Source organism: Anolis carolinensis, chromosome 6 (assembly GCF_035594765.1).
Source record: "Anolis carolinensis isolate JA03-04 chromosome 6, rAnoCar3.1.pri, whole genome shotgun sequence".
NCBI lineage: Eukaryota > Metazoa > Chordata > Lepidosauria > Squamata > Dactyloidae > Anolis > Anolis carolinensis.
Genome location: NC_085846.1, coordinates 10712295 through 10737621, shown reverse-complemented (window position 1 = coordinate 10737621; position 25327 = coordinate 10712295). Strand labels below are relative to the sequence as shown.

General features: G+C 42.3%; 1 protein-coding gene across 1 annotated transcript; it reads right to left on the bottom strand.

Annotated features, from left to right (window-relative positions):
• Positions 1–1876: 1876 nt before the first annotated feature.
• On the bottom strand, positions 1877–24527 carry LOC103282719 (ubiquitin carboxyl-terminal hydrolase CYLD). The gene is made up of 15 exons (XM_062957248.1): positions 24382–24527; positions 20843–21273; positions 19394–19723; positions 19000–19105; positions 17077–17456; positions 16445–16613; positions 14768–14912; positions 14307–14429; positions 12342–12433; positions 11599–11662; positions 9214–9346; positions 5391–5499; positions 4540–4658; positions 3950–4166; positions 1877–2433 (listed from the first exon to the last, which is right to left on the bottom strand). The coding sequence occupies exons 2-15, from the start codon at positions 21269–21271 to the stop codon at positions 2249–2251; spliced, it is 2601 nt and encodes an 866-aa protein (XP_062813318.1). The 5' UTR covers positions 21272–21273; positions 24382–24527; the 3' UTR covers positions 1877–2248.
• Between the last annotated feature and the right edge of the window lie 800 nt (positions 24528–25327).

Here is a 25327-nt window from a genome sequence, read left to right as displayed (position 1 = left end):
ACTAATTACAAAGACTTATTGGGACTTGTTTGGAGAGAAACTCATTTGGATACAAAACAATCTGTTTTGTGGTAACCATAAAGCAAAATAAAACAAAGCCGTCTAAAGAGTTATACTTTTAACAGTCAACCAAAATGCACAAACCATTTTGTGCAATCTTTAGAAGCTCCACTGGCTTCTTTATCAGGAAAAATATATTTTAAAAAAAAATTCAAGAGAAGAAAAATGTGATGGTCTTTAAGTCTTTGCTTTTTAAAAATGTAATGAGAGGGCTTTGAGTGAGCAGGCACACATGCGTAGTGTGTGTTCCGCGAGTTGCATGGAGCTGTAGGGAAAAGCCCAATTTGGCCCGCAGGCTGGGGTTTGCCCATACCTCATATAAAACATGGTATCAGAGCCCTTACTGCATTGCACTATCATCTTGCAGACCTGGGAATGCATGCCCAACTCTGAGCAAGGACAAGTTTTCAGCCATATAATACAGTTCCCAGTCGGACTTTGAGAACAAATGACAAATAACATATATTTTCAGCCTATCTTGAATTTTCATCCCAAATAACTTATATACTCATCTCGAATAGACTACTGCAATGCGCTCTACGTGGGGTTGCCTTTGAAGACTGTTCAGAAGCTTCAAATAGTCCAATGGGCGGCAGCCAGATTGCTCACCAGAGGAACACATTCCCCGTTACATTGGCTCTACTGGCTGCCAGTCTGCTACAGAGCACAATTCAAAGTGCTGGCTTTAGCTTATAAAACCCTAAACGTTTCCGTCCCAGCTTACCTGTCCAAACGTATATCCCTCTATGATCCACCTCGTAGGCTAAGATCGTCAGGGGAGACTCTGTTTTTGATCCCACTTCCTTCGCAGGTGAGGCTGGTGGGGACGAGAGACAGGGCCTTCTCAGTGGTAGCCCCTCGACTATGGAACTCCCTCTTAAGCAAGATTAGATCAGCCCCATCCCTCCTGACCTTCAGGCAAAAGTTAAAACCATAGCTTTGGGGCCAAGCCTTTGGCTAGTAAATTTGAACAGTGCAATAAAAAACTACGAAATAACACAATGAAGAATGGAATGGCCCTAGAATATGACTTGGATTGTGTGATTTTAACTGATGTTTTAAAATTGTTTGGCTTTTAATGTGTTGTTTATTTACCAATATGTGTATGTGTGGCATCAAATCATTGCCTTTGTAAGGCCGTTCTGAGACCCCTTCAGGGTGAAAAGGGTGGGGTACAAGCGTGGTAAATAAATAAATATTTGTGAATAAATATTTTTTCCTTCTATCTCCTAGGTTGGTGGGCATGAAAGCCCATAATGGTTGTGGCCAAGACACACAGAACAATGGTTAAGAATACGATGCCAAACATGGTTTGTCGCAGAATACGAATCACCTTCCCAAATCTTCCAATGGAAAGGAAGGGGCAGAGAAGGCAAAACAAAAGCAAGACGCGCAAAACAAATGTAATGTTCCAGTTATTAGCCTTGACAAGAGGAGTATGACAGTGACAAATATAGACCCAGGTCACTAAAATGGCAATTGGAGAAAACAAAAGGGCATAGCCAGCCAAAGCTGCTCCATACGTTGACTATGGCTTTTGTTTGGATGCTGCTCTGTTGAGTATTTCTCATACTGATCTACAACTCAAATCGAGGAAAGAAATCTTTCAGTATTTCTACTATGGAAGTTCTAGATTTCATATGTTATCACCACTACTTTTGCTAGATTCCTCACCCTACCCCTCCCCAAACACCTCTATTTTTGTAAATTTGGTGGAGGTTTTTTGGTTTTTGGAATTTGCATATAATGCATAATCTTGGAGGTGGGTCCAAGACTAAACACAACATTGATTTACCTTATGCACATAGCCTGAAGGTAGATGCATACACGATGTTTTTAATAATGTTCTGTATGAAAAAAGTTCATGTACACAAAATCATCAAAAAGCCAAAATGTGACCCTCTCAGCTAGCCATGCAGACTGTTTTGGAGAATTTTGGAATTCTGGATAAAGGATGCTCAGTCTCTACTGTGAAAGTGCTTCTAGTTTAAATGTTTTGTAAAATTCATTCTAAGGAACTTGGCAAACCCAATCTGGCATGCAGCCGGAACAGTTGTTTCTGGATAATTTACCATGCCAGGACACAATCTTTTTTGATCAAAGGCCTCAGGTTGACAGTGAGAGATCTCTGCAGTCCCAGAGTTTGCATTTGCTCTCTTGGAAATGTGACATTCTTCCGTCCAGGCAGTTATTTGTAGAGGCCAAGGGAAGGGCTGTGGTAGAAGCACATGTAGGCATCACAGAGCAGCCGTCGGGCACAAGCGGGCAAGGATTTGGGGTCCAGGCTCCGAAGCTCCTCTGGGGACATTTCTAAGTAGTCTGCCACCTCTGAGCAGGGTGTGACACGTGGGATGTTAAAGCCATTCAGGCCACCTGGAAAAGAGTGAAGACGGGATAAATACAGGATGAGAAAAGGATAAATACAGTTATACACTGGATGTCTTCCTCTGGATGTCAGACTCAAAGCGACTGAAATGAAATGCTTTAATGAAAGAGACTATATCGCTCTATACATTTGGACATACTAGGGCAGGGGTGTCAAACTCATTTTCATCGAGGGCCACATCAGCTTTACGGTGCCATTGAAATCCTAGATGGGAGAATCTGTGGATACAGAGGGCCAATTACAATTTTTTTAAACATAGTGATCAGTAGTGGTGTGCATTCAGGAAAAAGCTTGCCTTGTTTCATTTCTGGCTTTTGTTGTGGGGCACGATTTATTTTCGGAAAGCCTCCCAAAATTGGGAGGGCTGTTTTTTATTATTTTGTTTTGGGGGTTTCCCACCCACTGGCTCCCCTTCCTGAGGCATTTGGATGCCTGGCGAGCATTGCGCTTCTTCTCTTCCTCCTCCTCCCTCCCTCCCTCCCTTCCTCATGCCCGCAATGCCCTGCATTAACTCACAGGAGTCATGGCCAGGCAGCCCCACATCCAGATCTCAGCAAGCAAGCAGGAAGGAACCACTGCCCCTCCCTCCTTTCAACCCGGAGAGTGTGGTGGGCATGGGAATCACAGCCGTGCAGCCCCACATCCAGACCTCAGCATAATGGTGAAAGGAACCACCTCTTTTCCAGGTGTGTGGGTGTGTGACTGTGCCAGCACTCGGCTGCAGGCAGGCACTGAGAGGTGAGTGTACGCTTTCCGGCCCTGCCTGTGCCCCGCCACACACACACTTTCTTTCCAGGGAGAGTTTGTGTGGGGTGTGGGGTGTGCAGGCATGCCTGGAAAGCTTGTGTGCCTCTCAGTGCCTGCCTGCAGCTGAGCACCTGCACAGTCACACACCCACACACCTGGAAAAGAGGTGGTTCCTTTCACCATTATGCTGAGGTCTGGATGTGGGGCTGCACGGCTGTGATTCCCATGAGTGAATGCGGGGCATTGTGGGTACGAGGGAGGGAGGAGGAGAAAGAGAAGTGTGCATGCATGAAATTTCAACTCCACACGAAAGCAGTCTTTTATGTCAAGCTGAGTTTCATGTGGGGAGGGGAGGCTTTCTGTTTCGTGCTTCCAAATAAACAAAAGATACGAAAGACACAGAAAAAACGATAAGAACGAAGTTTGTGCACATGTCTAGTGATCAGTGCTCTTTAGTGTACTCTGGACGGAATCAGTGCTTGCCATTCTTCACACCACTGGTTTGGGGCCAGGCTTGGTAGGCTCTTCAGTGGTCCTCCTTACACGCCACAAGAGTAGTGTCTTCACTCCATACAGAGTTCTATCCATTAAGGCAGTAGTTCTCAACCTGTGGGTCCCCAGGTGTTTTGGCCTACACTCCCAGAAATCCTAGCCAATTTACCAGCTGTTAGGATTTCTGGGAGTTGAAGGCCAAAGTATCTGGGGACCCACAGGTTGAGAACCACTGCATTAAGGAGAGAATGTGTGGTACCTTACCTTCACGGTCAGCCATGCTGTCGAAGAAGAGCCATTGGTGGACATCTGGGCCTTGCCGGGTAAAAGCTACATAGTGGCTGGTCTCGATGCAAAGGACACCAAAGAGCTGCATGGTCTGCCGAGGAATTATTTCTGGCAGGGACCCAGAGGGGGAGAGTTCCTTGGGCAGATGCAGAGGGCGCGGATGGTGGCTACGGCGGGCACGGTGCTTGTGGACCTGCAGAACCAGCCAAGGGGTAGAAGAAAGAGATTTTTCCTCAGTAAATAGAAAGCTTCCCAAAAGACCACCACAGACACCACTTTTTCCAAAATACATATATAAATAAAATATCTCTCTCACTTTCCTGATATTATTTATTTATTTATTTGCTTTCCTGTTTACTCAATGGAAGTCAAAATAGGTTAAGAACCATCAAAATACAGATGGCTTTTGCAGCACCTTCCAAACCTAAAAGTTTGGGGTTCTGTCAACTCTGGATGGAGTCAAGCAGAGTGTTGTTAGACTAAATGTCTTGCAACAGTCCATCCAATTCTATGTGTCCATGTTCAGCAGAATTCTCCCTTGCACTAAGAAGCAGAACCAAGCATACCTGCTGACTGCAAACCCTGCAGAACTGTTTGATGCGTTGAATGCCAAAGCTGGGGTCTCCATAGCAATCCAGACATTCATTCACAGCCAATTCTTGGCAGATTGAGCACTCCCGAGGCGCTGCAATGGATTAGTGAGATATACTTTGTTCAGTCAAAGAAGTAGACAAATAAATGAGTTTGAGGGCAAATCAAGCCCAATGCCTTTTGAGAAGCCAAAAGAAATAAACTGAGGTTGTTGTACTTTGGACAGCTCATGAAAAGAGATGACCCACTGGTGAATGCTCTGTAAATCTCAAGACAATAGGTAACAAAGAAGACCATATTGCAAATGAACTGATTCAACCAAGGAAGCTGCAGTGTTGAGTTTGCAAGATTTGAGCAAAACTGTGGATGACCGCAGCTATTTGAGGTCTCATGTTCATTTGTGCAAGCCTTCAAGTCATCTCTCAACTTATGATGACCCTATTAATTTCATGGTATTCTCAGACAAGAATGACTGGTTTTCCCGGCTATCTCCTCTGAAACATAACCTCCAGCATTTGGTATTTGTTGGCTGTTTCCCTTCCTGCTTAGCTTCCAAGACCTGATCTGGTGCCTTTAGGGTATATAGTAGCCGTAAGTCAAGACTAAATTGATGGCAATTAACAACCACAAAGAAACGGAGATCTGGAGCAAGGAGAAGAATGACCATGGATAACCTGCTTTCCTTCCAGGAGAGCTAGAGATAGAAGGTTTTTGCAAATTAAGTCTAATTTCTCATTCCTTTCTCAATATCCTTCTAGTCTACTCCCTCTGTGCTACCCCAAACAAAACATCAATGGCTTTCCCTTCTTTCAGTTTCAGCCCTTACTTTCTTCTAGGAGGTCAGTGAGGTCAAGTTCCAGGCTGGGCTGAATGGTGCGGAAGGCCTTGAAGTTCTTTCCATTCCGTGGCATCTGGAGGATGAGGCAGGAGGGGGCCTACCAAAGGTGAAAGCCAGAAGTGAGTAGGAGAATGGATACGGTTATTATGGATGGGGCCTCCTCCACAAAGCACCCCTTTCAGGTTATTTAAGACCTTCTACATTCCCCAGAACTCTTCTTAAAATGGCATTCAGAAGTGACACACTATTACTCTTAACTGAGAATTCAGATAAAGATAGAAATGCTTTGGAAAATGAAAGGGGGTGGAATTGGAGGGTGGAAAGTACCCATGTTCTCATTAATGACACAAGAGTTGCCCTGGCGTGATAAGTCATGATGGCTTTGTTCACTTTCATTGAGAAGGAAAAGGGTCAACAAAGTTGTCTCCCACAAGGGACTAACAGGATTGGGAGTGTATCCCCAATGTCATCATGACTTCGGAAAACTAAGGTTATAGTATCACCTCACTGCAAGCTCATATGTAAGAGCATGAGGGGCAATGGAAATAGAGGCAAGTTATTATTTAATATCTTTATTAAACAGAGATAAATATTTGAGTTGCAGTGAGTTTTCCGGGCTTTATGGCCATGTTCCAGAAGCATTCTCTCCAGAAATAATCTGCCCCGAGTTCCTTTAGGGAGATAGGGCAGAATAGAAATAAAGTTTTATTGTTATAATTATTATATTATGACGTTTCGCCCACATCTATGGCAGGCATCCTCAGAGGTTGTGAGGTCTTTTGGAAACTAGGCAAGCGGGGTTTATATATCTGTGGAAAGTCCAGGGTGGGAGAAAGAACTCTTGTCTGTTTGAGGCAAGTGTGAATGATGTAATTGGCCACCTTGATTAGCAGTTAATAGCCTTGCAGCCTTGTTTCATGCCTGGAATTCCCCTGTTTTCTAACTGTTGCTCCTTATTTACTGTCCTAATTTTAATTATTTTTTTAATACAGTAAAGCAGGGGTCCCCAAACTTTTTAAACTGGGGGCCAGTTTACTGTCCCTCAGACTGTTGGAGGGCCGGACTACAGTTTTTTAAAAAACTACGAACAAATGTATATGCACACTACACCTATCTCATGAGCCTGCTTTTGGCTAATAAGATGGTCAATGTCCAGTTCCATATTTGATCCCCCAGGCAGGAATCAGCCAGGCCTTGAAGCTGCAAGGCTTTTCAATATTAATCAAGGTGGTCAATTGAAACATTCACATTGGCCTTTAACAGAGAAGAGTTTTTTTTCTCCCACCCTGGACCTTCCACAGATATATAAACCTTCCTTGCCTAGTTTCCAACAGACCTCACAGCTTCAAAGAAATTTAGCAATGTGTTTCCTTTAGGAATACTGCTGTATGACTACTATTACAACAGCAGCAGCAGCAACAACAAAAAATACTAATAATAGTATTTTAAATGTATGATAAAGCTCAACTCAGTATTTCTCTTTTTTTTCAGAGGCCCCTTCCACACAGCCCTATATCCCAGAATATCAAGGCAGAAAATCCCACATTATCTGAGTGTGGACTCAGATAACCCAGTTCAAAGCAGATATTGTGGGATTTTCTGCCTTGATGTTTTGGGATATAGGGCTGTGTGGAAGGGCCTGTAATATGTGAAGAAAGGTGACTTAGGCCCCTTCCACACAGCTGTATAAAATCCCACATTATTTGCTTTGAACTGGGTTATATGCCAGTGTGGACCCAGATAACCCAGTTCAAAGCAGATATTGTGGATTATCTGCCTTGATATTGTGGGTCACATGGCTGTGTGGAAGGGCCCTTAGTGGCTAAATGCATTGCGTAATTATAGCAGAGTGATGTCACTTTACCTGCCTTGGTTCCATCCTATGAAACACTGGGATCTATAGTTTGGTTTATAACCATTTCCCATGTTGATCACCTTTGCCTGGACACCTCCACTGTGTCAATATACTGCATTTCCTGGGTTGACTTACTAGAAGCAGCTTTGTTTAACCCAGTCTGGGAAAGACGCCTGTGGCTTTTGTGGCTTTCCCCCAAAAGTTTGATTTCATATTATTTTGTTTTATCCTATTTTCCCTTGCAGTTTTTATATTAATTTTCAACTTTTAATTTCCTCTTAATCTATTGCAGTGTGGGAGGAGAATTGTATAATTATGTTATACAACCAATTTTAAATTACTTTATAGCAATTTTTGACATGCTAAATGCCCCTAGTTGATTCCTGTCTGATATGGGTTGAAATTCTGTGTTCTTCTTGAATTTGAAGGCTTTTAGTGATTGTTAAGAAAGGTTGTTGTGAGTTTTACAGCCTGTCTGGCTATGCTCCAGAAGCATTCTCCCCTGACATTTCGCCCACATCTATGGCAGGCATCCTCAGAGCCTCTGAGGATGCCTGCCATAGATGTGGGTGAAATGTCAGGTCAGAATGCTTCTGGAGCATGGCCAGACAGCCCGGAAAACTCACAGCAGCCCAGTGATCCCAGCCATGAAAGCCTTCAAAACAATGTTTGTCTTGATGACTGAAGCAGCGGGCGGGGGAGGGACTTTAGGGGCCCACTCGCCTTTCTCCTTTTCCTCTCCTTTCTTCCTCATCTTCCAAAGCGGCGGGCAGAGGAGGGCCCGCTCGTCGTTGTCCTCCTATTCCTATTCCTCTCCTGCCTTCTCTTCCAAAGCGATGGTGGAGGCTGCTTCGGGAGAAGAGGAAGGAAGGCGAGGAAAAGGAGGAGAGCGAGCAGGTCCTAAAGTCCCTCCTCTGCTCGCCTGCTGCCAAGCCAGCAGAAGCAGCACCGCTTAAGAAGAAGCAGTACAGTAGCAGCAGCAGCCTTCCTCCTCTTGGCTGTTCCTCCCTCCCGCCCAGGGTAGGCCGCGGGCCGGATAGATGGCCTCAGGGGGCCTCATGTGGCCCGCGGGCCTTAGTTTGGGGACCCCTGCAGTAAAGTCTCACTTATCAAACATAAACGGGCCAGCAGAATGTTGGATAAGCGAATATGTTGGATAATAAGGAGGCATTAAGGAAAAGCCTATTAAATATCAAATTAGGTTATGATTTTACAAATGAAGCACCAAAACATCATGTTAGACAACAAATTTGGCAGAAATTTGTAGTTCAATACGTAGGTATGCTATGTAGTAATTACTGTATTTATGAATTTAGCACCAAAATATCACGATATATTGAAAACATTGACTACAAAAATGCGTTGGATAATCCAGAACGTTGGATAAGCGAGTGTTGGATAAGTGAGACTCTACTGTACTAGTAGACAGATTTTGTTCGTTTTCATGGTTTCCTCCTTTCTGTTGAAATTGTCCACATTCTTGTGGATTCCAATGCCTTTTCTGACATTCTCAGGGGAATTCCAGACAGGAAGCAATCAGAGCCAACTAACACTTCCCAACAAAGGATTTCCCTCAGGCAGGAAGCAGGCAGGCTTTGAAGCTGCAACAATTTTTAAAAAATTCTGAATGCCACCTAGTGGCTGTTTTAGTCATTTACACTAATCTTTTAGCAACAAATTGCAGGGTTTACAGTGGACTCTGCAGAAAATGCTTTAGTTGTATTTCATAAAAATGAAAATCGGCTAGTTAAGACAACTTTACAGTCACTGATTTATTATCACCAAAGGATTGTTTTCTGTATCTATTTTATATACAACTGAGATTGCGTAAAATTTTCTTGGCGGAAAGAGGCCGAAAGGGGTGGAAAAGGTTTGAGAAGTCCTGCCTTTGCAGAGCAGCTAAGGAACACGGACACATGCCACCACTGCTACCACCTTGCCACATCTGACTCTCACCTCTGTGAACTTGAGGTCTCCAGTGACCAAAGACCCCTCCAGAAGCTCTTGCACTGTGGGCACTACTTGAGGTGGGTGGTCCTCAACAAATATTTGGTAAAAGATGCAGCCGTGGGGATCTTGACCAGCCGAGCTGGGAGGGAAGGGGACAGAAAATAAAGTCAGAAGGAACAACATCAGAGAAACTAGGTAAGTGGCAAAGCGAGGGTGAAAGAGATCTGTGAACAAACATAACTAAGTTATAATCCACTGACTTTCAAATTCATTTTTTTTCTTCCACACAGTCCTGAGCTCATAAACTCATTAATTTATTAAAACAATGCTAAACTTTTATTCACCCTTTCATGCTCTATCAGTATGGCTAACCTTGCAAAACTGTGATGAAAACAATGCAAACTCCTCTGAAAGTTGCCAAAAGGAAGAAAACAACAGAAGACTGCCCATTAAAATTAATCATCCAATTTAAATGCCTTAAAACACTAGAGGTTTGGAGGTGGCAACAAAACATTTTCAGTGTTGATGCCGGTTTTCTCTCCATGGGGATTCCTGTAATTGCGTCTTTCTCATGTGGATACAGAGAACACCTGCGGTGATCTTTAATTATTTCTGTTTTGTCCATCTCCCCCATCACCAGTTTGATCACTCTTGGATCAAACTGCACATTACTCTTTGTGGAAGTTTCAAGTTTTTATGGTCACAAAGAAAAGCCTGAAATTGTGCTGACAAGATAGATAGATAGATAGATAGATAGATAGATAGATAGATAGAGAGATAGAGAGATAGAGAGATAGAGAGATAGAGAGATAGAGAGATAGAGAGATAGAGGGATAGATAATTATGGAGATAGATAGAGAGATGGAGCACTTGATGAACCAACCTGGACATCATATTATTTGAGAATACAGAAATGCTGGACCACTCTAACAACCACCATGTCAAGCTACTCAAAAAAGCCACTGAAATCCACATTGAGATAGAGATAGAGATGGATAAATGGATGGCTAGTCCGACTACAAAAGCTAAGGCAGGGGTCAGGCAGGAATTGGGAAAGAGGTATTAAATAGGAATTGAGGCTTGGATAACTCTTCGGTCCTCTGTACGAAAAGCAGAGGCAACAACAAAGAGATAAGCAAACACTATAAAGGTTCAAAAAATAAAAAGCAATGTGACATGTAAAGGCCACAGAAATAGTCAGGCCTCTCTGAGTATAGAGCTATCTTCTTTCTATGTGAAAAAGATAAGCAAATACTATAAAGGTTCAAAACATAAAATGCACTATGTAATTTAGAGCATCATGTATAAACATTATTACCTGAGAGTTAACAACAATAATGAAAATAATAAGTACAGTCAACTGTTGTAATTCACAGTAGTATCTTCCAGACTGTAATGTTTAAAGGAGACTGTAATTATCACATAGAAAGAAGATAGCTCTATACTCAGAGAGGCCTGACTATTTCTGTGACCTTTACATGTCACATCTCTTTTTATTTTTTGAACCTTTATAATGTTTGCTTATCTCTTCGACATTGTCTAGTATAGACATTTGTGTGTATTTATCACAACAACAAATATATAGCCTGTGTCCTTCCATATCATATGCACTTAAAGCAGGACGAACAGCCTTTAGGTTTCAATATGTTGTTGTGTGCCTTCAAGTCATTTCCCACTTACAGCGACCCTATAATAAGATCATTTTTTCCAGAATTGGGGGGTGTCTTTATTTTCTCTGAAACTGAGAAAGTGTGACTCTTCCAAAGCCACTCAATGAGTTTCCATAGCTGAGCAAGGAATTGAACCTTGGTCTTGACAGTAGTAATGCATAGCAGACTACAGATATAGTAGTAGTCTACTATATCACACTCTTATGTACAAGTTGAAATTTTTATTCCATGATGAACGTGGTCTTAAATTGTGGAATTTTCTGTTTTGTTTTTGCATGGATTGAACACACAATCCTATACAGCAAGCATGGGCAAACTTGGGCCCTCCAGGTGTTTTGGACTGCAACTCCCACAATTCCTAACAGCCTACCAGCTGTTAGGAATTGTGGGAGTTGCAGTCCAAAACACCTGGAGGGCCCAAGTTTGCCCATGCCTGCTACACAGCATGACCCTTATACCCACAGCTTATATTCTCTTTAGGAATTTTCTAAGTCCTCCACGTGATTCTGCCAGACATTACCCTAGAGTTACCTAAAAAAAAATCTTAATATAGCATTACACATAGAATCCTGCATCTGTTGTCCATGAAAAGTTATACATTACTATTTATTTTTCCCGCTTGGGCTCAAAGGTGCTCCTGAATGTCTTTAGGCTAAAACAGTCTCTCTCTCTGAATACAATCCTGTATATACATCAAGGAGCAAAGGAACTTTAAGCTCACCGGATCTGAAAGAGTGGCTCCATTTTCAGTACCCGGAACAGAAGGGTAAGAAATTCTTCTGGGTCTACAAAGGAAAAAGGGAGATAAAATGCTGTAACAGGAGGAAGGCTGATACTTGGAGCCTCAGTCCAGAAAAATCCCCCCAACTTAACTATCACTCTGAGGTTTTACATTGTAATCCTATATCTTCTTTATGAACATTGATGGGACGACAGCTTCAGAGTCCTTTTTTTGTTAACTTGGTGTATGACAAAATGTAAGTACTGTATTTTAATGTAAAAAAATACATATTTTCTCTATAGTTATGGGCAGGATCCAGATTCAGATCTGCACTGTACAATTACAGAAGTTCGCCACAACTTTAATTTTCATGGGTTGGTAGCAAAGAATCCTGGAATTTGTAGTATAGAATTCTCTGCAAAGTATGTTTCATTCTGCTCAGTTACAAATCCCAAGAACTTCTGAATGCTATAAAACTGAACTTTTCAAGGCAGCTGGGCATCTTGGAAGCACACTATGCATGTATAAATCCCTGGATTCATTCGGATAGGTTCATGATAATTTTAATTATATGACAATGATAGAACGGTGTGATATACACCTTTAGTCAAACCAAGTAAATGTCTGTTAAGTCTTCATAATGCAGAATCAGGCTGTGGGAGATGCTATGGTTTCACCACATCTGATTTTCCTTCAAAATTGCTCACATACCTCATGCTTGAACATAGACAGAGTTCACAAACCTTTTTCCTCGCTGGTGAAGCCTGAGGAATGCCCAGCTTTTTCCAAAGCCTTCCGTAGAGCCATGATTTTGGTAGCACAGACGTAGCCGTTCCTGTTCTCTCACAAACACAAAGAAACAATGAATGTGTGGTCTATAAGTTTTTCTTTTTAAAAGGAAACCTATTCCCCCCAAGTATCACCATCACAATCTTTATTTATACCCCCTCCCACAAACCCACACACAATTTCATGTAGAGTAAAGTCTCACTTATCCAACATAAACGGGCCCGCAGAATGTTGGAAAAGGGAATATGTTGGACAATAAGGAGGGATTAAGGAAAAGCCTATTAAACCTCAAATTAGGTTATGATTTTACAAATTAAGCACCAAAACATCATGTTATACAACAAATTTGACAGAAAAAAGTAGTTCAATATGCAGTAATGCTATGTAGTAATTACTGTATTTACAAATTTAGCACCAAAATATCACGATGTATTGAAAACATTGACTACAAAAATGCGTTGGATAATCCAGAACATTGGATAAGTATGTGTTGGATAACTGAGACTCTACTGTATTCTAAAGTTGCATGTAGTTCAAAATATGGCCTAAAGATGCCCATTTAGTCTGGTTATTTGCTACAGCATCAATAGATAAATGGGATCAACAGTGTAAATCAGAGCTTTACAAACTGTGTTGTCATGACACGTTAGTGTGCCGGTTGCATTGTGTCGCACAAACATAATGAGAAATGACAAAAATCTTATATAAATCACATATTTTAGGCACAAAGCAAGGCAACTGAGGGAAGCTAGAGTGGTATTACAGACCACCCATTTCCAAAAAAAGTAAAATCCATATGCTTTTCCTAATTTTGAAGATAAAAAACAATGGTATCTGCTGGGATTTATGTTGGACTCACCATGGATACCAACATTTATAGATGCTCAAGTTCCACTATATACAGTGATACAGTAAAATGGAGTATCTAATATAAAACTAGCTGTGCCCGGCCACGCGTTGCTGTGGCAAAGTGGTGGTGGTATTGGTTAAAAATTGTTGTGTAATTTTTATTTGACGTTATTTGTATTTTTAAATTAATTTTATTGTAAGATATCTTTTTATTTATTATATTTTATTATTTTCTTGTATTATTTTTAGTTATTTTCTGTTATTATAGTATTTTATTGTATTAATTTTTTTAGTGTTTTTAATTATTTTTTTAGTGTTTTTTATTATTTTTGATTGGGTTGCTAGGAGACCAAGTTGGAGGAGCTTAGCCTTCTAACTGGCAGCAATTGGATAAAAGCAATTATTCCTCTCCCTCTAATTAGGACTTTATTTTTCTTTTCTTTTTGTTGTATCAACCTAGAGCTGTGGATGATGGGTTGTGTTGTCAAATTTAGAGGTTGGGGGGCCTGTAGTTTTGTTGTTTTGTGGGTCGCCGTGATGCCATCACTCTTTTATATATATAGATGATTTTTTGGGGGGAGGGGGGAGTATTTTCAACTCATAGATATGTTGACACAAAATCTATGACTATCAAATCGGAAGAGAAGTTCCTTATTCAGGAGACAAGAAGTAGCTAATTATTATGAATTTTACGTAGTTCCCTTTTCGAGCATTAAAAATTCAGACACGGATATGTTGCTTGAGTGTCCAAAACTCTCCATGTTGTGTTTCTTGAAATAAGGCTGAGAGAATGTGACTTTTTGCCCAAAATAACTAACAGGGTTTTCATTGTTGAATATGGTTTCAAAGCACAGTGCCCCAAAATCCTAGTCCAGAGATGCTTAAATATGCTGGATGATCTTGGGCATGTCACACTCTCTTAGCCTCCATGGAAGGAAAACAAATTGCCTCTGAACAAATCTTACCCTGAAAACCCTTGATAGGTATGCTTTATGGTCAAGATATAACTTGAATACACACAACACAGTAGTCAGGTGTTTTAGCACGGAGAAGAGAAAACACAGACTCACTTGCGCAAAGGGTTGACTATCTCTGTTCGGAGCAGATCTCGAGTCTCCGTGTAAGATTCCCCGTCGTTTTTGTCTGCTGGGCGGAGGAGCATCGAATCCAACACAGAAGTAAAAGTGAACATACTGTAAATGGAAAAAGGATCACTGATGTTGGGATGTCAGTTCAGTTCTTTTCAGTAATATGTTCCCCAAAACATCAGACTGCTTGCCATCAGCCACAGAAATTCTTTCCAACAATTAGGATTTTCACGATATCTGGTCACTAAAAATGGGGACCACAAGGTCATATTGCTGCCTTCTGAAGCTGCTGAAAAGTGATCCAGATTCCCACTATCCTGGTCTAATGGAAGGATTAGCATTATTAGCAACACTTTCCCCTCACTTTCATCTGGTTTTCCAGTGTCTTATATCTGAGCCTCTTTAGGATTTATTGTCTTAGGAGTCACAAAGGACAGCCTTACCAGAAAAGAGTGGCATCCAGATAGCAGGAATTGCAATGCCCCTGAATGCCCTTCTTCCATCCCGAGAGATGCTCCAAGGCCTCATCGCCCAATGGAGGTGGAGGTGTGTCTTCTTCCACTCGCGCACTGGCATAGACCCGGAAATCTGGGTGAGGAGAAGGGAGCAAAATGACGCAGGATAGGGATGGAGCCACTTGCCCCCCCCCCCCCCGCCCTCCATGTGGATCCACCCCTTACAGATGTCACCATTCACCAATGAACACCAGGTGGTTGGGGTTGGTGGCATGCCCATCTCAACAACATCTACAGGACCACATGTTTCTCCACTCCTGGAAGAGAACATGCTAGCTTCATTTCCCAAGTTATGCATCAGTCAGTCTTGAAATCCAGTTTGGGAATTGTTGTGCGAAACAGACACTTTGTGGCTGTTAAAGTGGTAATAGCTATCAGCCCCAAACAATATTATATGAGGGTTATCCAGAAAGTTCAGTACGTTTTGGAATTAAAAACAAACAAAGTATAGGATAAAACATTTACCATATTCAGTTGAAAGCCAGACCCAAATACTAGTTTTCACCATAGTCCCCACTGAAATCTAGGTAGTTATCATAGCGATAAAAGTGTTTGAAAAGCCCTCCCCCCGCCCCCAAGATTTCCGCCTGGCTTGCGTCCTGAACCAGGCTGGTTTCCCTTCGCTCAAATGGTGGAAGGTTTTTTGGGACATGAAAGGTGTGCTTCTTGAAAAACCTTAAAAGAGCACCTTCTTTGCAAGCATCTGCAAAACAAAAGAGCGATCGGAAAGCTGAGCGCACCATTTGACAGCTGAGAGAAGGGAAACCAGCCTGGTTCAGGACGCAAGCCAGGCGGAAATCTTGTGGGGGGGGGGGGCTTTTCAAACACTTTTATCGCTATGATAACTACCTAGATTTCAGTGGGGACTATGGTGAAAACTAGTATTTGGGTCTGGCTTTCAACTGAATATGGTAAATGTTTTCTCCTATACTTTGTTTATTTTTAATTCCAAAACGTACTGAACTTTCTGGATAGCCCTCGTACCCTTGTTTAACAATATGCCCTTGTTTCACCCCAGAATAACACATTAAAGATAATAACATTACACTTGGTGTGCCACATTTGTGGGTTTTACTTTGGAGGATCTGATTACACTTTTTTTCCCGTCAGAAGCGACTTGAGAAAATGCAAGTTGCTTCTGGTGTGAGAAAATTGGCTGTCTACAAGGACATTGCCCAGGTTATGCCCTCATGTTTTGATGTTTTTACCATCCTTGTGGGAGGCTTCTCTCATGTCCCTGTATGGAGGTGGAGCTGATAGAGGGAGTTCATCTGCACTCTCCTCGGGTTGGATTCAAACCGACAACCTTCAAGTCAGCAACCCAACCTTCAATTCAGCAGTCCTGCCAGCTCAAGGGTTTAATCCACTGCACCACTTGGGGCTCCAATCTGATTACACTGGTCAACACAGATTTTGGTGCCTCAAATTTTAGCCCTGTTTCTAGGTATATTTGACCCACTGATTCCAAAAATGGTACCTGTTTTCCCCTATCAGCTCTAGTTTTTGAGATACAGAACATATTCCATCTATCAGCTGCCATCTACTCGCCTGCAGAAAACCATGACAACCATATCTAAGAAACTAGAGCTCTGGTTTATGCCTTACCCAGGGAGTTGCATCGCAAAACAGGATTCTCTAGATGCTGCACAGCACCAAACCGAGAATCGGGACGACAACGGCGTAACTTGATAAACAGTGCTTTGTTTGGCTGGCAGTGGAAATAGCGAATCCCTCGGTATTGCCCATCGGTACAGCCTGAAGACAGTGGCTCCTCCTGGAAAGTGTAGAAGGCACACTGCATTAGCGATATGCTATAAAGTCGATATGCCTTGCCTTTTTGAATGCTTGGAACGGGAAACGGCAGTGGTGCCCTAAGGCGTCATGGGTGCTTTCTCTTCTCTGTAAAATGAACCTCCGGGCATATACACTAGTGTGGTATATACCCGAGGTTGGCTTATATATGGTACATACCATTTACCATATTACTATTATCACTGCAGAAGGCAGATTTGAGGCAATTCAACTCTTTGCTCCTCTACTGCAAACCTTTTTTTAATCTGGTTTGCAGGACTGAATGTCCCATTGCCTCCCTATTGGCACAAAGGCATGTGGAAATATAGAACAGTAAGATATCTCCAATTCATCTAGCTGTGATGAGAAGCTGAGCATATGCAAATTATGCAAGCATATGCCAATTAGATTCTACAAATTCCACCTGGACATATCCTCATTCTTACCAGCTCCAGCCCAGCAATGGTCTCGGCTACATCAGGCAGCTTCCCAATCCAGCGGATCACCCCATAGATTGGTGGGTTGTTAACCTCCACCACGGAGTTGATTTCTAGGAGATGGTGGTTATACTGTTCATCACTGTCATCATCATCATCCTCTTCCTCCTCTTCTTCCTTTTCCTCTTCATTCTGTTCCAGCTCTGAAGTTCCCACTTCTTTCTTCTGTGGATCATCAGAAAGGATTCCTCTTGGGATTTCCTTTGGAGAACACTCCTCCATCCTGGGAGGGTAACGGATGGAGGACAAGGACAAGTGATCCTCATATTCCTCTGAGATGGATGGAGATGAACGGTTGGCCAATATCTCAGGACTTCTATCAACTTGTTCTTCAGGGAGGCAGAGATGGTAGGAGGAAGAGAATGGAAACACATGAGATATTGCAACAACAACAACAATATTATAATAATATACTTTATTTATATTCTGCTCTATATCTCTGAGGGGACTCAGGGCAGATTACAGAACACATATACAGCAAACATTCAATGCCATTATACAATTAACAAGGACAGATAATACATAGACAGAGGTAAAGGCTTTTCCCATCTTTTCCATTTCCAGCATCTGGAGGCTGTGCTTGGAGGAGGGGTGGGGGTGGCTGTTGCTCCATCTTCCATGCTGAGGAGTTTTGTCATCCTTAGATGTCCACTGAATTGCCTTATGAGCACCTTTTGTAACCTCCCCGCTTTTAAAGGAGTATCTATTTATCTACTTGCATATCTGCTTTCGATCTGCTAGGTGGGCAGGGAGCTGGGGCTGATGACGGGTGCTCAACCTGACCCGGGCTTGAACTGCTGATCTTTCGATTGGCAGGATTTTCTGCAGCTTAGCGGTTCAGCCCACTGAGTTAAGAAGTAGAATACATAATACTACTCGTGTGACCGCAATACGCATATCCACAGTTTCACTCATCCATGTCTGGAAAAACAACATGTCTAAGAACTTGCTAAGTGCTCCAAGCAATTCTGTTGTAAACCTCTCACAAAAGCAACCCCATAAGAATTATATCTGCCTAAAGCAGAATTAATTTTGTCCCAATGTGACAAAAATCTGATGAAATTAAAGAAGGTGGGAGCCATTTATAACCAAATTTACTTTGGAATTTGGGGGTTCTGAAAAACAAGGGGATCTGAAACATCCCCCCCCCACACACACACACCTCAATTAAAGTATTACCACAATGGAGCACCACTGTTGTACTGCTGGACAAGCAACAAAACAAAATACGGGATGATCAAGCATGGTGGCAAGAACAATCCCAGCATCTGATCATTTGTGGATAGAATCATAGAATCATAGAATAGTAGAGTTGGAAGAGACCACATGGGCCATCTAGTCCAACCCCCTGCTAAGAAGCAGGAAATCGCATTCAAAGCACCCCCGACAGATGGCCATCCAGCCTCTGCTTAAAAGCCTCCAAGGAAGGAGCCTCCACCACGGCCCCGGGGAGAGAGTTCCACTGTCGAACAGCTCTCACAGTGAGGAAGTTCTTCCTGATGTTCAGGTGGAATCTCCTTTCCTGTAGTTTGAAGCCATTGTTCCGTGTCCTAGTCTGCAGGGCAGCAGAAAACAAGCTTGCTCCCTCTTCCCTATGACTTCCCTTCACATATTTGTACATGGCTATCATGTCTGGATAAATGGGAAAAGTCACTACCAAGTGAAATGCACATCTTGAACTTGTCCCAGTTTTTTTGCCATAGTCAATTTACTCCGCTGTTTTAGGAAAAGGGTTCACAACCAATGCACACACCCCCTCCATTCAAATACAAACCCAACAATAAAAAAACATTGTGTAATATATACATTTGCCAGTAATGCAAGCAGAAACCCAAACGGCTTTTCCAGAACTGCAGACCTGACTGGGCTCACCTTTAAATACTTTAGAAATTGGAAGAAGCATCCCAAACTCTGGAGACGGCATACGGTAGAGGACGTGGTCTTTGAAGTGGCCATCCCATGAACCCACTGGCTGGTCCTAGAAGGAAAATGTAAACGTGGCTTGTAATTCTCTAGTGTTGGCTGTTGGCATGGGGAAATATAGAGTTTGGAACTATCTCCATGGGCAATGGGGACAGTATCTTGGAATGCATCCTCTGGGGTGGACAGTGCAGATAAATGTCCCAGGTATGAATAGTTTTCAGTTTCTCACTTCTTAAAATGCTAGGAATTTGGAAAAATTTTGTTCTGGGGAAAGAATTTGAATGGGGAGGGCAATACTCTTACGTGCATTGCTCCACATCAATATCGATACCAATCTTCTTACCAAAAGAATCCCTACGAAGACCCCGGTTTCCAATTTCTTGGGAAGATGGTCACAGTACACCACGGTGCCGGTAGGGGTGCTGTCCTCCATCCTGAAGAAGACACGGTCCCCAATCTCCAACCCCGGAGAGGACAAGGGGTCTCCTGATGTCAGCTGGATCCGAGCGCATTCCCGGGTCCGGTCTCTCGGAGGTGCTGGTGGGCTGCCCTCTGGCGAGTCGTCTGGCTCAATTCGATTGGCAGGCACAAAGACGCCGCAGTTTTCCCGGCAAGAGAAGAACTTCTGTCCTTTGAAGGAACCATCGGTGAAGCCTCTCCCAGCAGCAGAACCCTACCATGAAGGGGGAAAAGACTTTAAAGGTGTTGACGTCTTTTTCTTAAGCTGCATCTAGACCAGTGTTTCTCAGACGTTTTGGACTTCAGCTCCCACAATTCCTAATAGCTGGTAAGCTGGCTGGGATTTTTGGGAGCTGAAGTCCAAAACATCTGGAGGAACACAGTTTGAGAAACACTGATCTAGACTATAAAATCAATGCAGTTTGACACCACTTTAGCTGCCATGGCTCAATTATATGGAATCATTGGGCGTGATGTTTGATGGGCCTTCAACACACTTTGGCTAAAGACCTAAAACTGCAAATACCATGATTCCATAGCATTGAGTCATAGCTGTTAAAGATGTCTCAAACTGCCTAAATTTTGCAATGTAGATGAACCTTAAGACTCTGGAGACCATGGAAACATATTAGATAACTTTGGGCAAGTCACACTCTCTCAGAATGAATAATACTGTATTTGTTCAATTCTTTGATGCCATTGATAAGACACACAAAAAAGGCCATGTATATATGTATGTAGATATAGATATAGATATAGATATATATGAATGAGAATGATCCACAATTATAAGACACAGCCTATATAAGATGTTTTTTATGGGGGGAAAGCACATCATAGGCTGGATCACTGCCCTATATCCTAGGATCTGATCCCAGATTATCTGCTTTGAACTGGATTATATGAGTCTACACTGCCAGAAAATCCGGGATAATCACATAATCTGAGATCAGATCCTGGGATATAGGGCAGTGTAGATTCAGCCTTAGAATCAAAGAAATACAATATTCAAATAGCAATAGGATATTTCAGGCGCCGACAATGTTCCATTGCTAGTGGTGTCCAACTGCATTAATTCTACAGTGTAGAAGTACCCTTACACTCACTCACAGGTAAGTAGGTTAGACTGGGGCCTCTTCTGCACTGCCATATAAATCCAGATTATCTGCTTTTGGATTATTTGCAGATAATCCAGTTCAAAGCAGATAATATGGATTATTTACTTTGAGAATCTGGATTATAAGGCAGTGTAGAAGGGGCCTGAGACACCTACAACATTTGCACACAATGCTATCTGGATGAGCAGAGAGGTCCTGTCCTCATAAGAACTCACCACCAGCTCCACTCCAAAGATGACACTCGTATCATGCTTGCTCTTGTCGATGGGTCCCCGGTATCGGATGATGCCCTGAACTTTCCGCCCGGAGGCGGACGTGATTTGAACCTTGACCCGGTCCCCTTTCCGAAGGGTGCTCAGTCGGCGCATCAACCGCTCTTGTTTGAGGAGAGCCAGACGTTCGTCTCCATTGGTCACCGCCTCCAGGAGACCCGACTGGGACCCGCTCAGCTCCCAAGTGGCCCATGGAGGCACCCAGACCATTTTTTCTGTGTCCACAATCTTGGCCAGAAATGTTCCATCTGGGGAGCTTCCTTGGGCGTCTTCTTGGCTCAAGAGGCTGCCTTTGGATACCTTCACCTCTTCTCCTGCAGTTGTTTCTCCCATAAAGCCTTTCATGACAATGAAGAGTCGGCGGGGCTTCATCACTATAAAGGAAGAAGAAACTTACTATTTATTGGGAGTTGTAGTTTGGTGAGGTGCCTGCATTCTTAGGCAGAGAAGGATAAAGACCCTTGAAAAACTACAAAACCCAGAATTCATCAGCATTGATCCTTGGCAGATAAAGTCCTTTCAAACTGCATTACGTCTACACTCCTAGTCATTCCTAGAGATGTATATCCTCAGATTAAAAAATAGCCATTTTGAATCGCCACCCCACTTTCATGGAAATCCTATGTCCCTAAACCTAGCAAACATGGAGGGCTGGTTGCATAATTAAGAAATGTGGAAAAGTTGCTCCTGAGTGGAAAATTGGCGGAGTCAGAAAAGTGAATTTTCCTTAGTGGTGATAGTTAACTACAGGCAATTCCCAAGTTTCAAACATCCAATTTACAAATGACTCATAGTTAACAGTGTGTGTGTGTGTGTGTGTGTGTGTGTGTGTGTGTAAAACAACAGAAAGTGAGAAAAATCTACTCTTCACTTCATTCCAGGAGTGAAGGGAAATTCACTCCTGGAAGCATCTTGCTGAAGCTTTATCCCCAATCCTTGTTTCCACAACAACGTAATTTTGTTCAAAATCTAATTATCACAGGGAAAGTGAGGTGAAATCTTCCAATTAGGGGCACAGACAAAAAAACAAACACCACAGGGGTGTTAACTCTTCCCTATGCTATCCAAAGTGCTCCTGAGGTGATTGTTTTGCTGTCTGTAGGTGTGTGTGTGTGTGTATGGCTGTGTGCGTGTGCGTGTGTGTGTGTGTGTGTGTGTGTGTGTGTGTGTGTATATATACACACACACACACACACACACAAAAGTATATACAGTATACCTGTTCTGGCTTACAAACAAATTCACCTTAAACCTAGCTAAAAGTAAAGTTTTTCCCCTGACATTATGTCTCGTCGTGTCCAACTCTGGGGCTTGGTGCTCATCTCCATTTCTAAGCCGAAGAGCCAGCGTTGTCCGTAGACATGTAGCCGGCATGACTGCATAGAGTACCGTTACCTTCCCACTGGAGCAGTACCTATTGATCTACTCACATTTGCATGTTTTCAAACTGCTAGGTTGGCAGATGCTGGAGCTAACAGCAGGAGCTCACGCTGCTCCCCAGATTCGAACCACTGACCTTTCGGTCAGCAAGTTCAGCAACTCAGCGGTTTAACCCACTGCGCCACTGGGGGCTCCAAGAACAAGCCTACAGAACCTACTGTCAGGTTTGATACAAATCGCAGGACCATTAAACAATTAAAAATAAAAACATTGCAAAAACAGAAAAGGAACACTTAAAAATATTTTTAAAGGCCAAGTTAAGAAAAGGCCTTGTGACGTATTTGCTAAAAGCAGTGAGAGAATTAGTCATAATTCTGTTTTCCAGAATCTGGAAATAACACTCGGTAAAAAAGTCCTGTCAAGGCTGCTAAACAGTTTTTTATGAGCAACTGTGTCCTTGAAATAAGTTTCTTCTTCAGAACAATTAAAGTGGAGCAAAACTGCATTAATTCTACAGTGTAGATCAGGCATGGGCAAACTTGGGCCCTCCAGGTATTAGGAATTTTGGGAGTTGAAGTCCAAAACACCTGGAGGGCCCAAGTTTGCCCATGCCTGGTATAGATGCACTGAAAGTGGAATCATGCTGCTGCATTTGTGCAGTGCAGACATTCCAGATTATTTCCCAGCACGTAGGTGGATCTGTGTTGGTTTGTGAGAAATGAGAAGCACTAACATTCATTTCTGCTCCTGCATTACCAGCACTCAAATTTGTTTAACCCACAAAGAAATGGGAAGGGAGAAGGAACAAATGAATACCTTCATAAGGAGTGATGAACCCTCTCAATCCTTTCTTCTTCTCGATCACTTCTTTTAGGCTTTTGATATACACTTTATCTGAACATTAAGGAGCCGCAGTGACGCTATGGGTTAAACCCTTGTGCTGGCTGAACTGCTGACTTGAAGGTTGGGTTGCTGGCCTGAAGGTTGCCGGTTCGAATCCGCCAGATGGGGTGAACTCCCATCTGTCAGCTCTAGCTTGCGGGGACATGAGAGAATCCTCCCAGTTAACACATCCAGGGGTTCCCTGGGCAACGTCTCTGTAGACGGCCAATTCACTCACATCAGAAGTGACTTGCAGTTCTCAAGTCACTTCTGACACAATAAAAAAAATCTGAACATTTTGCTTTGCTGTTGGTACAATTATTTACTCCCCCTGCCTCCGTACTTCTGTGTGGTTATGTTTACACACATACATTTTAGATTGTACACCTCCAAACACTTTAGATTGTTTATTTTTAAAGTGACACATATTTTGGATGTTGCTATATAAATAAACTGCAACAGAAACAACATCCATAATATTTCCCTTGCAGGACTGCTGACATAGTATCAATACCGCCACTTTGTAGCAGAGCTCAGGAAATAGATAGCTTCCACTCAAGTACAGTAGAGTCTCACTTATCCAAGCCTCGCTTATCCAAGCTTCTGGATTATCCAAGCCATTTTTGTAGTCAATTTTTTCAATATATCATGATATTTTGGTGCTAAATTCTTAAGTACAGTAATTACAACATAACATTACTGCATATTGAACTACTTTTTCTGTCAAATTTGTTGTATAACATGATTTTTTGGTGCTTAATTTGTAAAATCATAACCTAATTTGATGTTTAATAGGCGTTTCCTTAATCCCTCCTTATTATCCAAGATATTCGCTTATCCAAGCTTCTGCTGGCCCGTTTAGCTTGGATAAGTGAGACTTTACTGTAGTTGTGTTGGACTACAACTCCCACCTTAGCCATGTTTCCAAGGGTGATGGGGTTTGTAGTCCAACACATCTGGAGAAGCAAAGAAAAAAAAATGTATTTATTTATTTGCTACATTTATATGCCGCCCTTCTCACCCTGAAGGGGACTCAGAGCGGCTTATAAATTAAATTTACATACAATATTATATTAGCATAGTACAATACTGGTAATAAATTACTATATTGCACAGTATCAATATATATAAATGAAAAACAAAGGCAAATATATAGCATTTCTCTTATCCAGAGGACTAATTGGTACAATTAAGCTGCCTCTTCCTTTTGTACAACTTACCTGGCAAAGTTGGCTCAACTTTTTTGGGGTAGCAAAAGCAAGTAGTTTCCCATCCAGGACAAAACTTGCTTGACTAGAGGAAGTGGCTCGTGTGTTTTGCAGAAGCGGAAGGCGAAGAGAAGCCACGCCAGGAAAGAAAGAGAGAGCCAATCAAGGCGAAGAGGTGGGGAGAAAGGAAGAAAGAAAGAAAGAAAGAAAGAAAGAAAGAAAGAAAGAAAGAAAGAAAGAAAGAAAGAAAGGAAAGGGAAAGGGAAAGGGAAAGGGAAAGGGAAAGGGAAAGGGAAAGGGAAAGGGAAAGGGAAAGGGAAAGGCAAGAGCAAAGCAAAGCATCTACATCAGGCATGGGCAAACTTGGGCCCTCCAGGTGTTTTGGACTCCAACTCCCACAATTCCTAACCGCCGGTTCAGTTAACTCTGTGGCTAAAATGTTCAATGCAAATCTGCAAATTCCATCCTTCTATATTATTTATTTATTTTATTTTATTTACATCACTTTTACCCCGCCTTTCTCCCCAAGGGGACCCAAAGTGGCTTACAATAAATAGGCAAAAATTCAATGCCTAAAAACAATGTAAAAACAACTATTCATATAAAACAATCTACAAACAACAATTCATATAAAACAGGTACCATTGCAAAATAAAATCACATTATATAAAATGATGTGATTATGGCAGTTAAAACCCTTGGTGGGCAGCAGGTTAAACCGCTGAGCTGCTGAACTTGCTGACCGAAAGGTCAGCGGTTCGTGTCCAGGGAGCGGGGTGAGCTCCCGCTGTTAGCCCCAGCTTCTGCTAACCTAACAGTTTGAAACTATGCAATTTCTAAAAGATGACCAAGGTTCCTTCTACACTGCCATATAATCCAGATTGTCAAAGTTGATAATCCACATTATCTGCTTTGAACTGGATTATATGAGTCTACACTGCCATATAATCCAATTCAA

Excerpts from the sequence above, each read along its gene's own strand:
- LOC103282719 (XM_062957248.1), bottom strand. The coding sequence starts at position 21,271 with ATGAAGCCCCGCCGACTCTTCATTGTCATGAAAGGCTTTATGGGAGAA. Across the intron at positions 17,457-18,999 it reads AATTTCTAAAGTATTTAAAG|AACAAGTTGATAGAAGTCCT; the intron begins GTGAGCCCAGTC and ends GCCTCCCTGAAG. Across the intron at positions 2,434-3,949 it reads CAGCATGGCTGACCGTGAAG|GTGGCCTGAATGGCTTTAAC; the intron begins GTAAGGTACCAC and ends ACTCTTTTCCAG.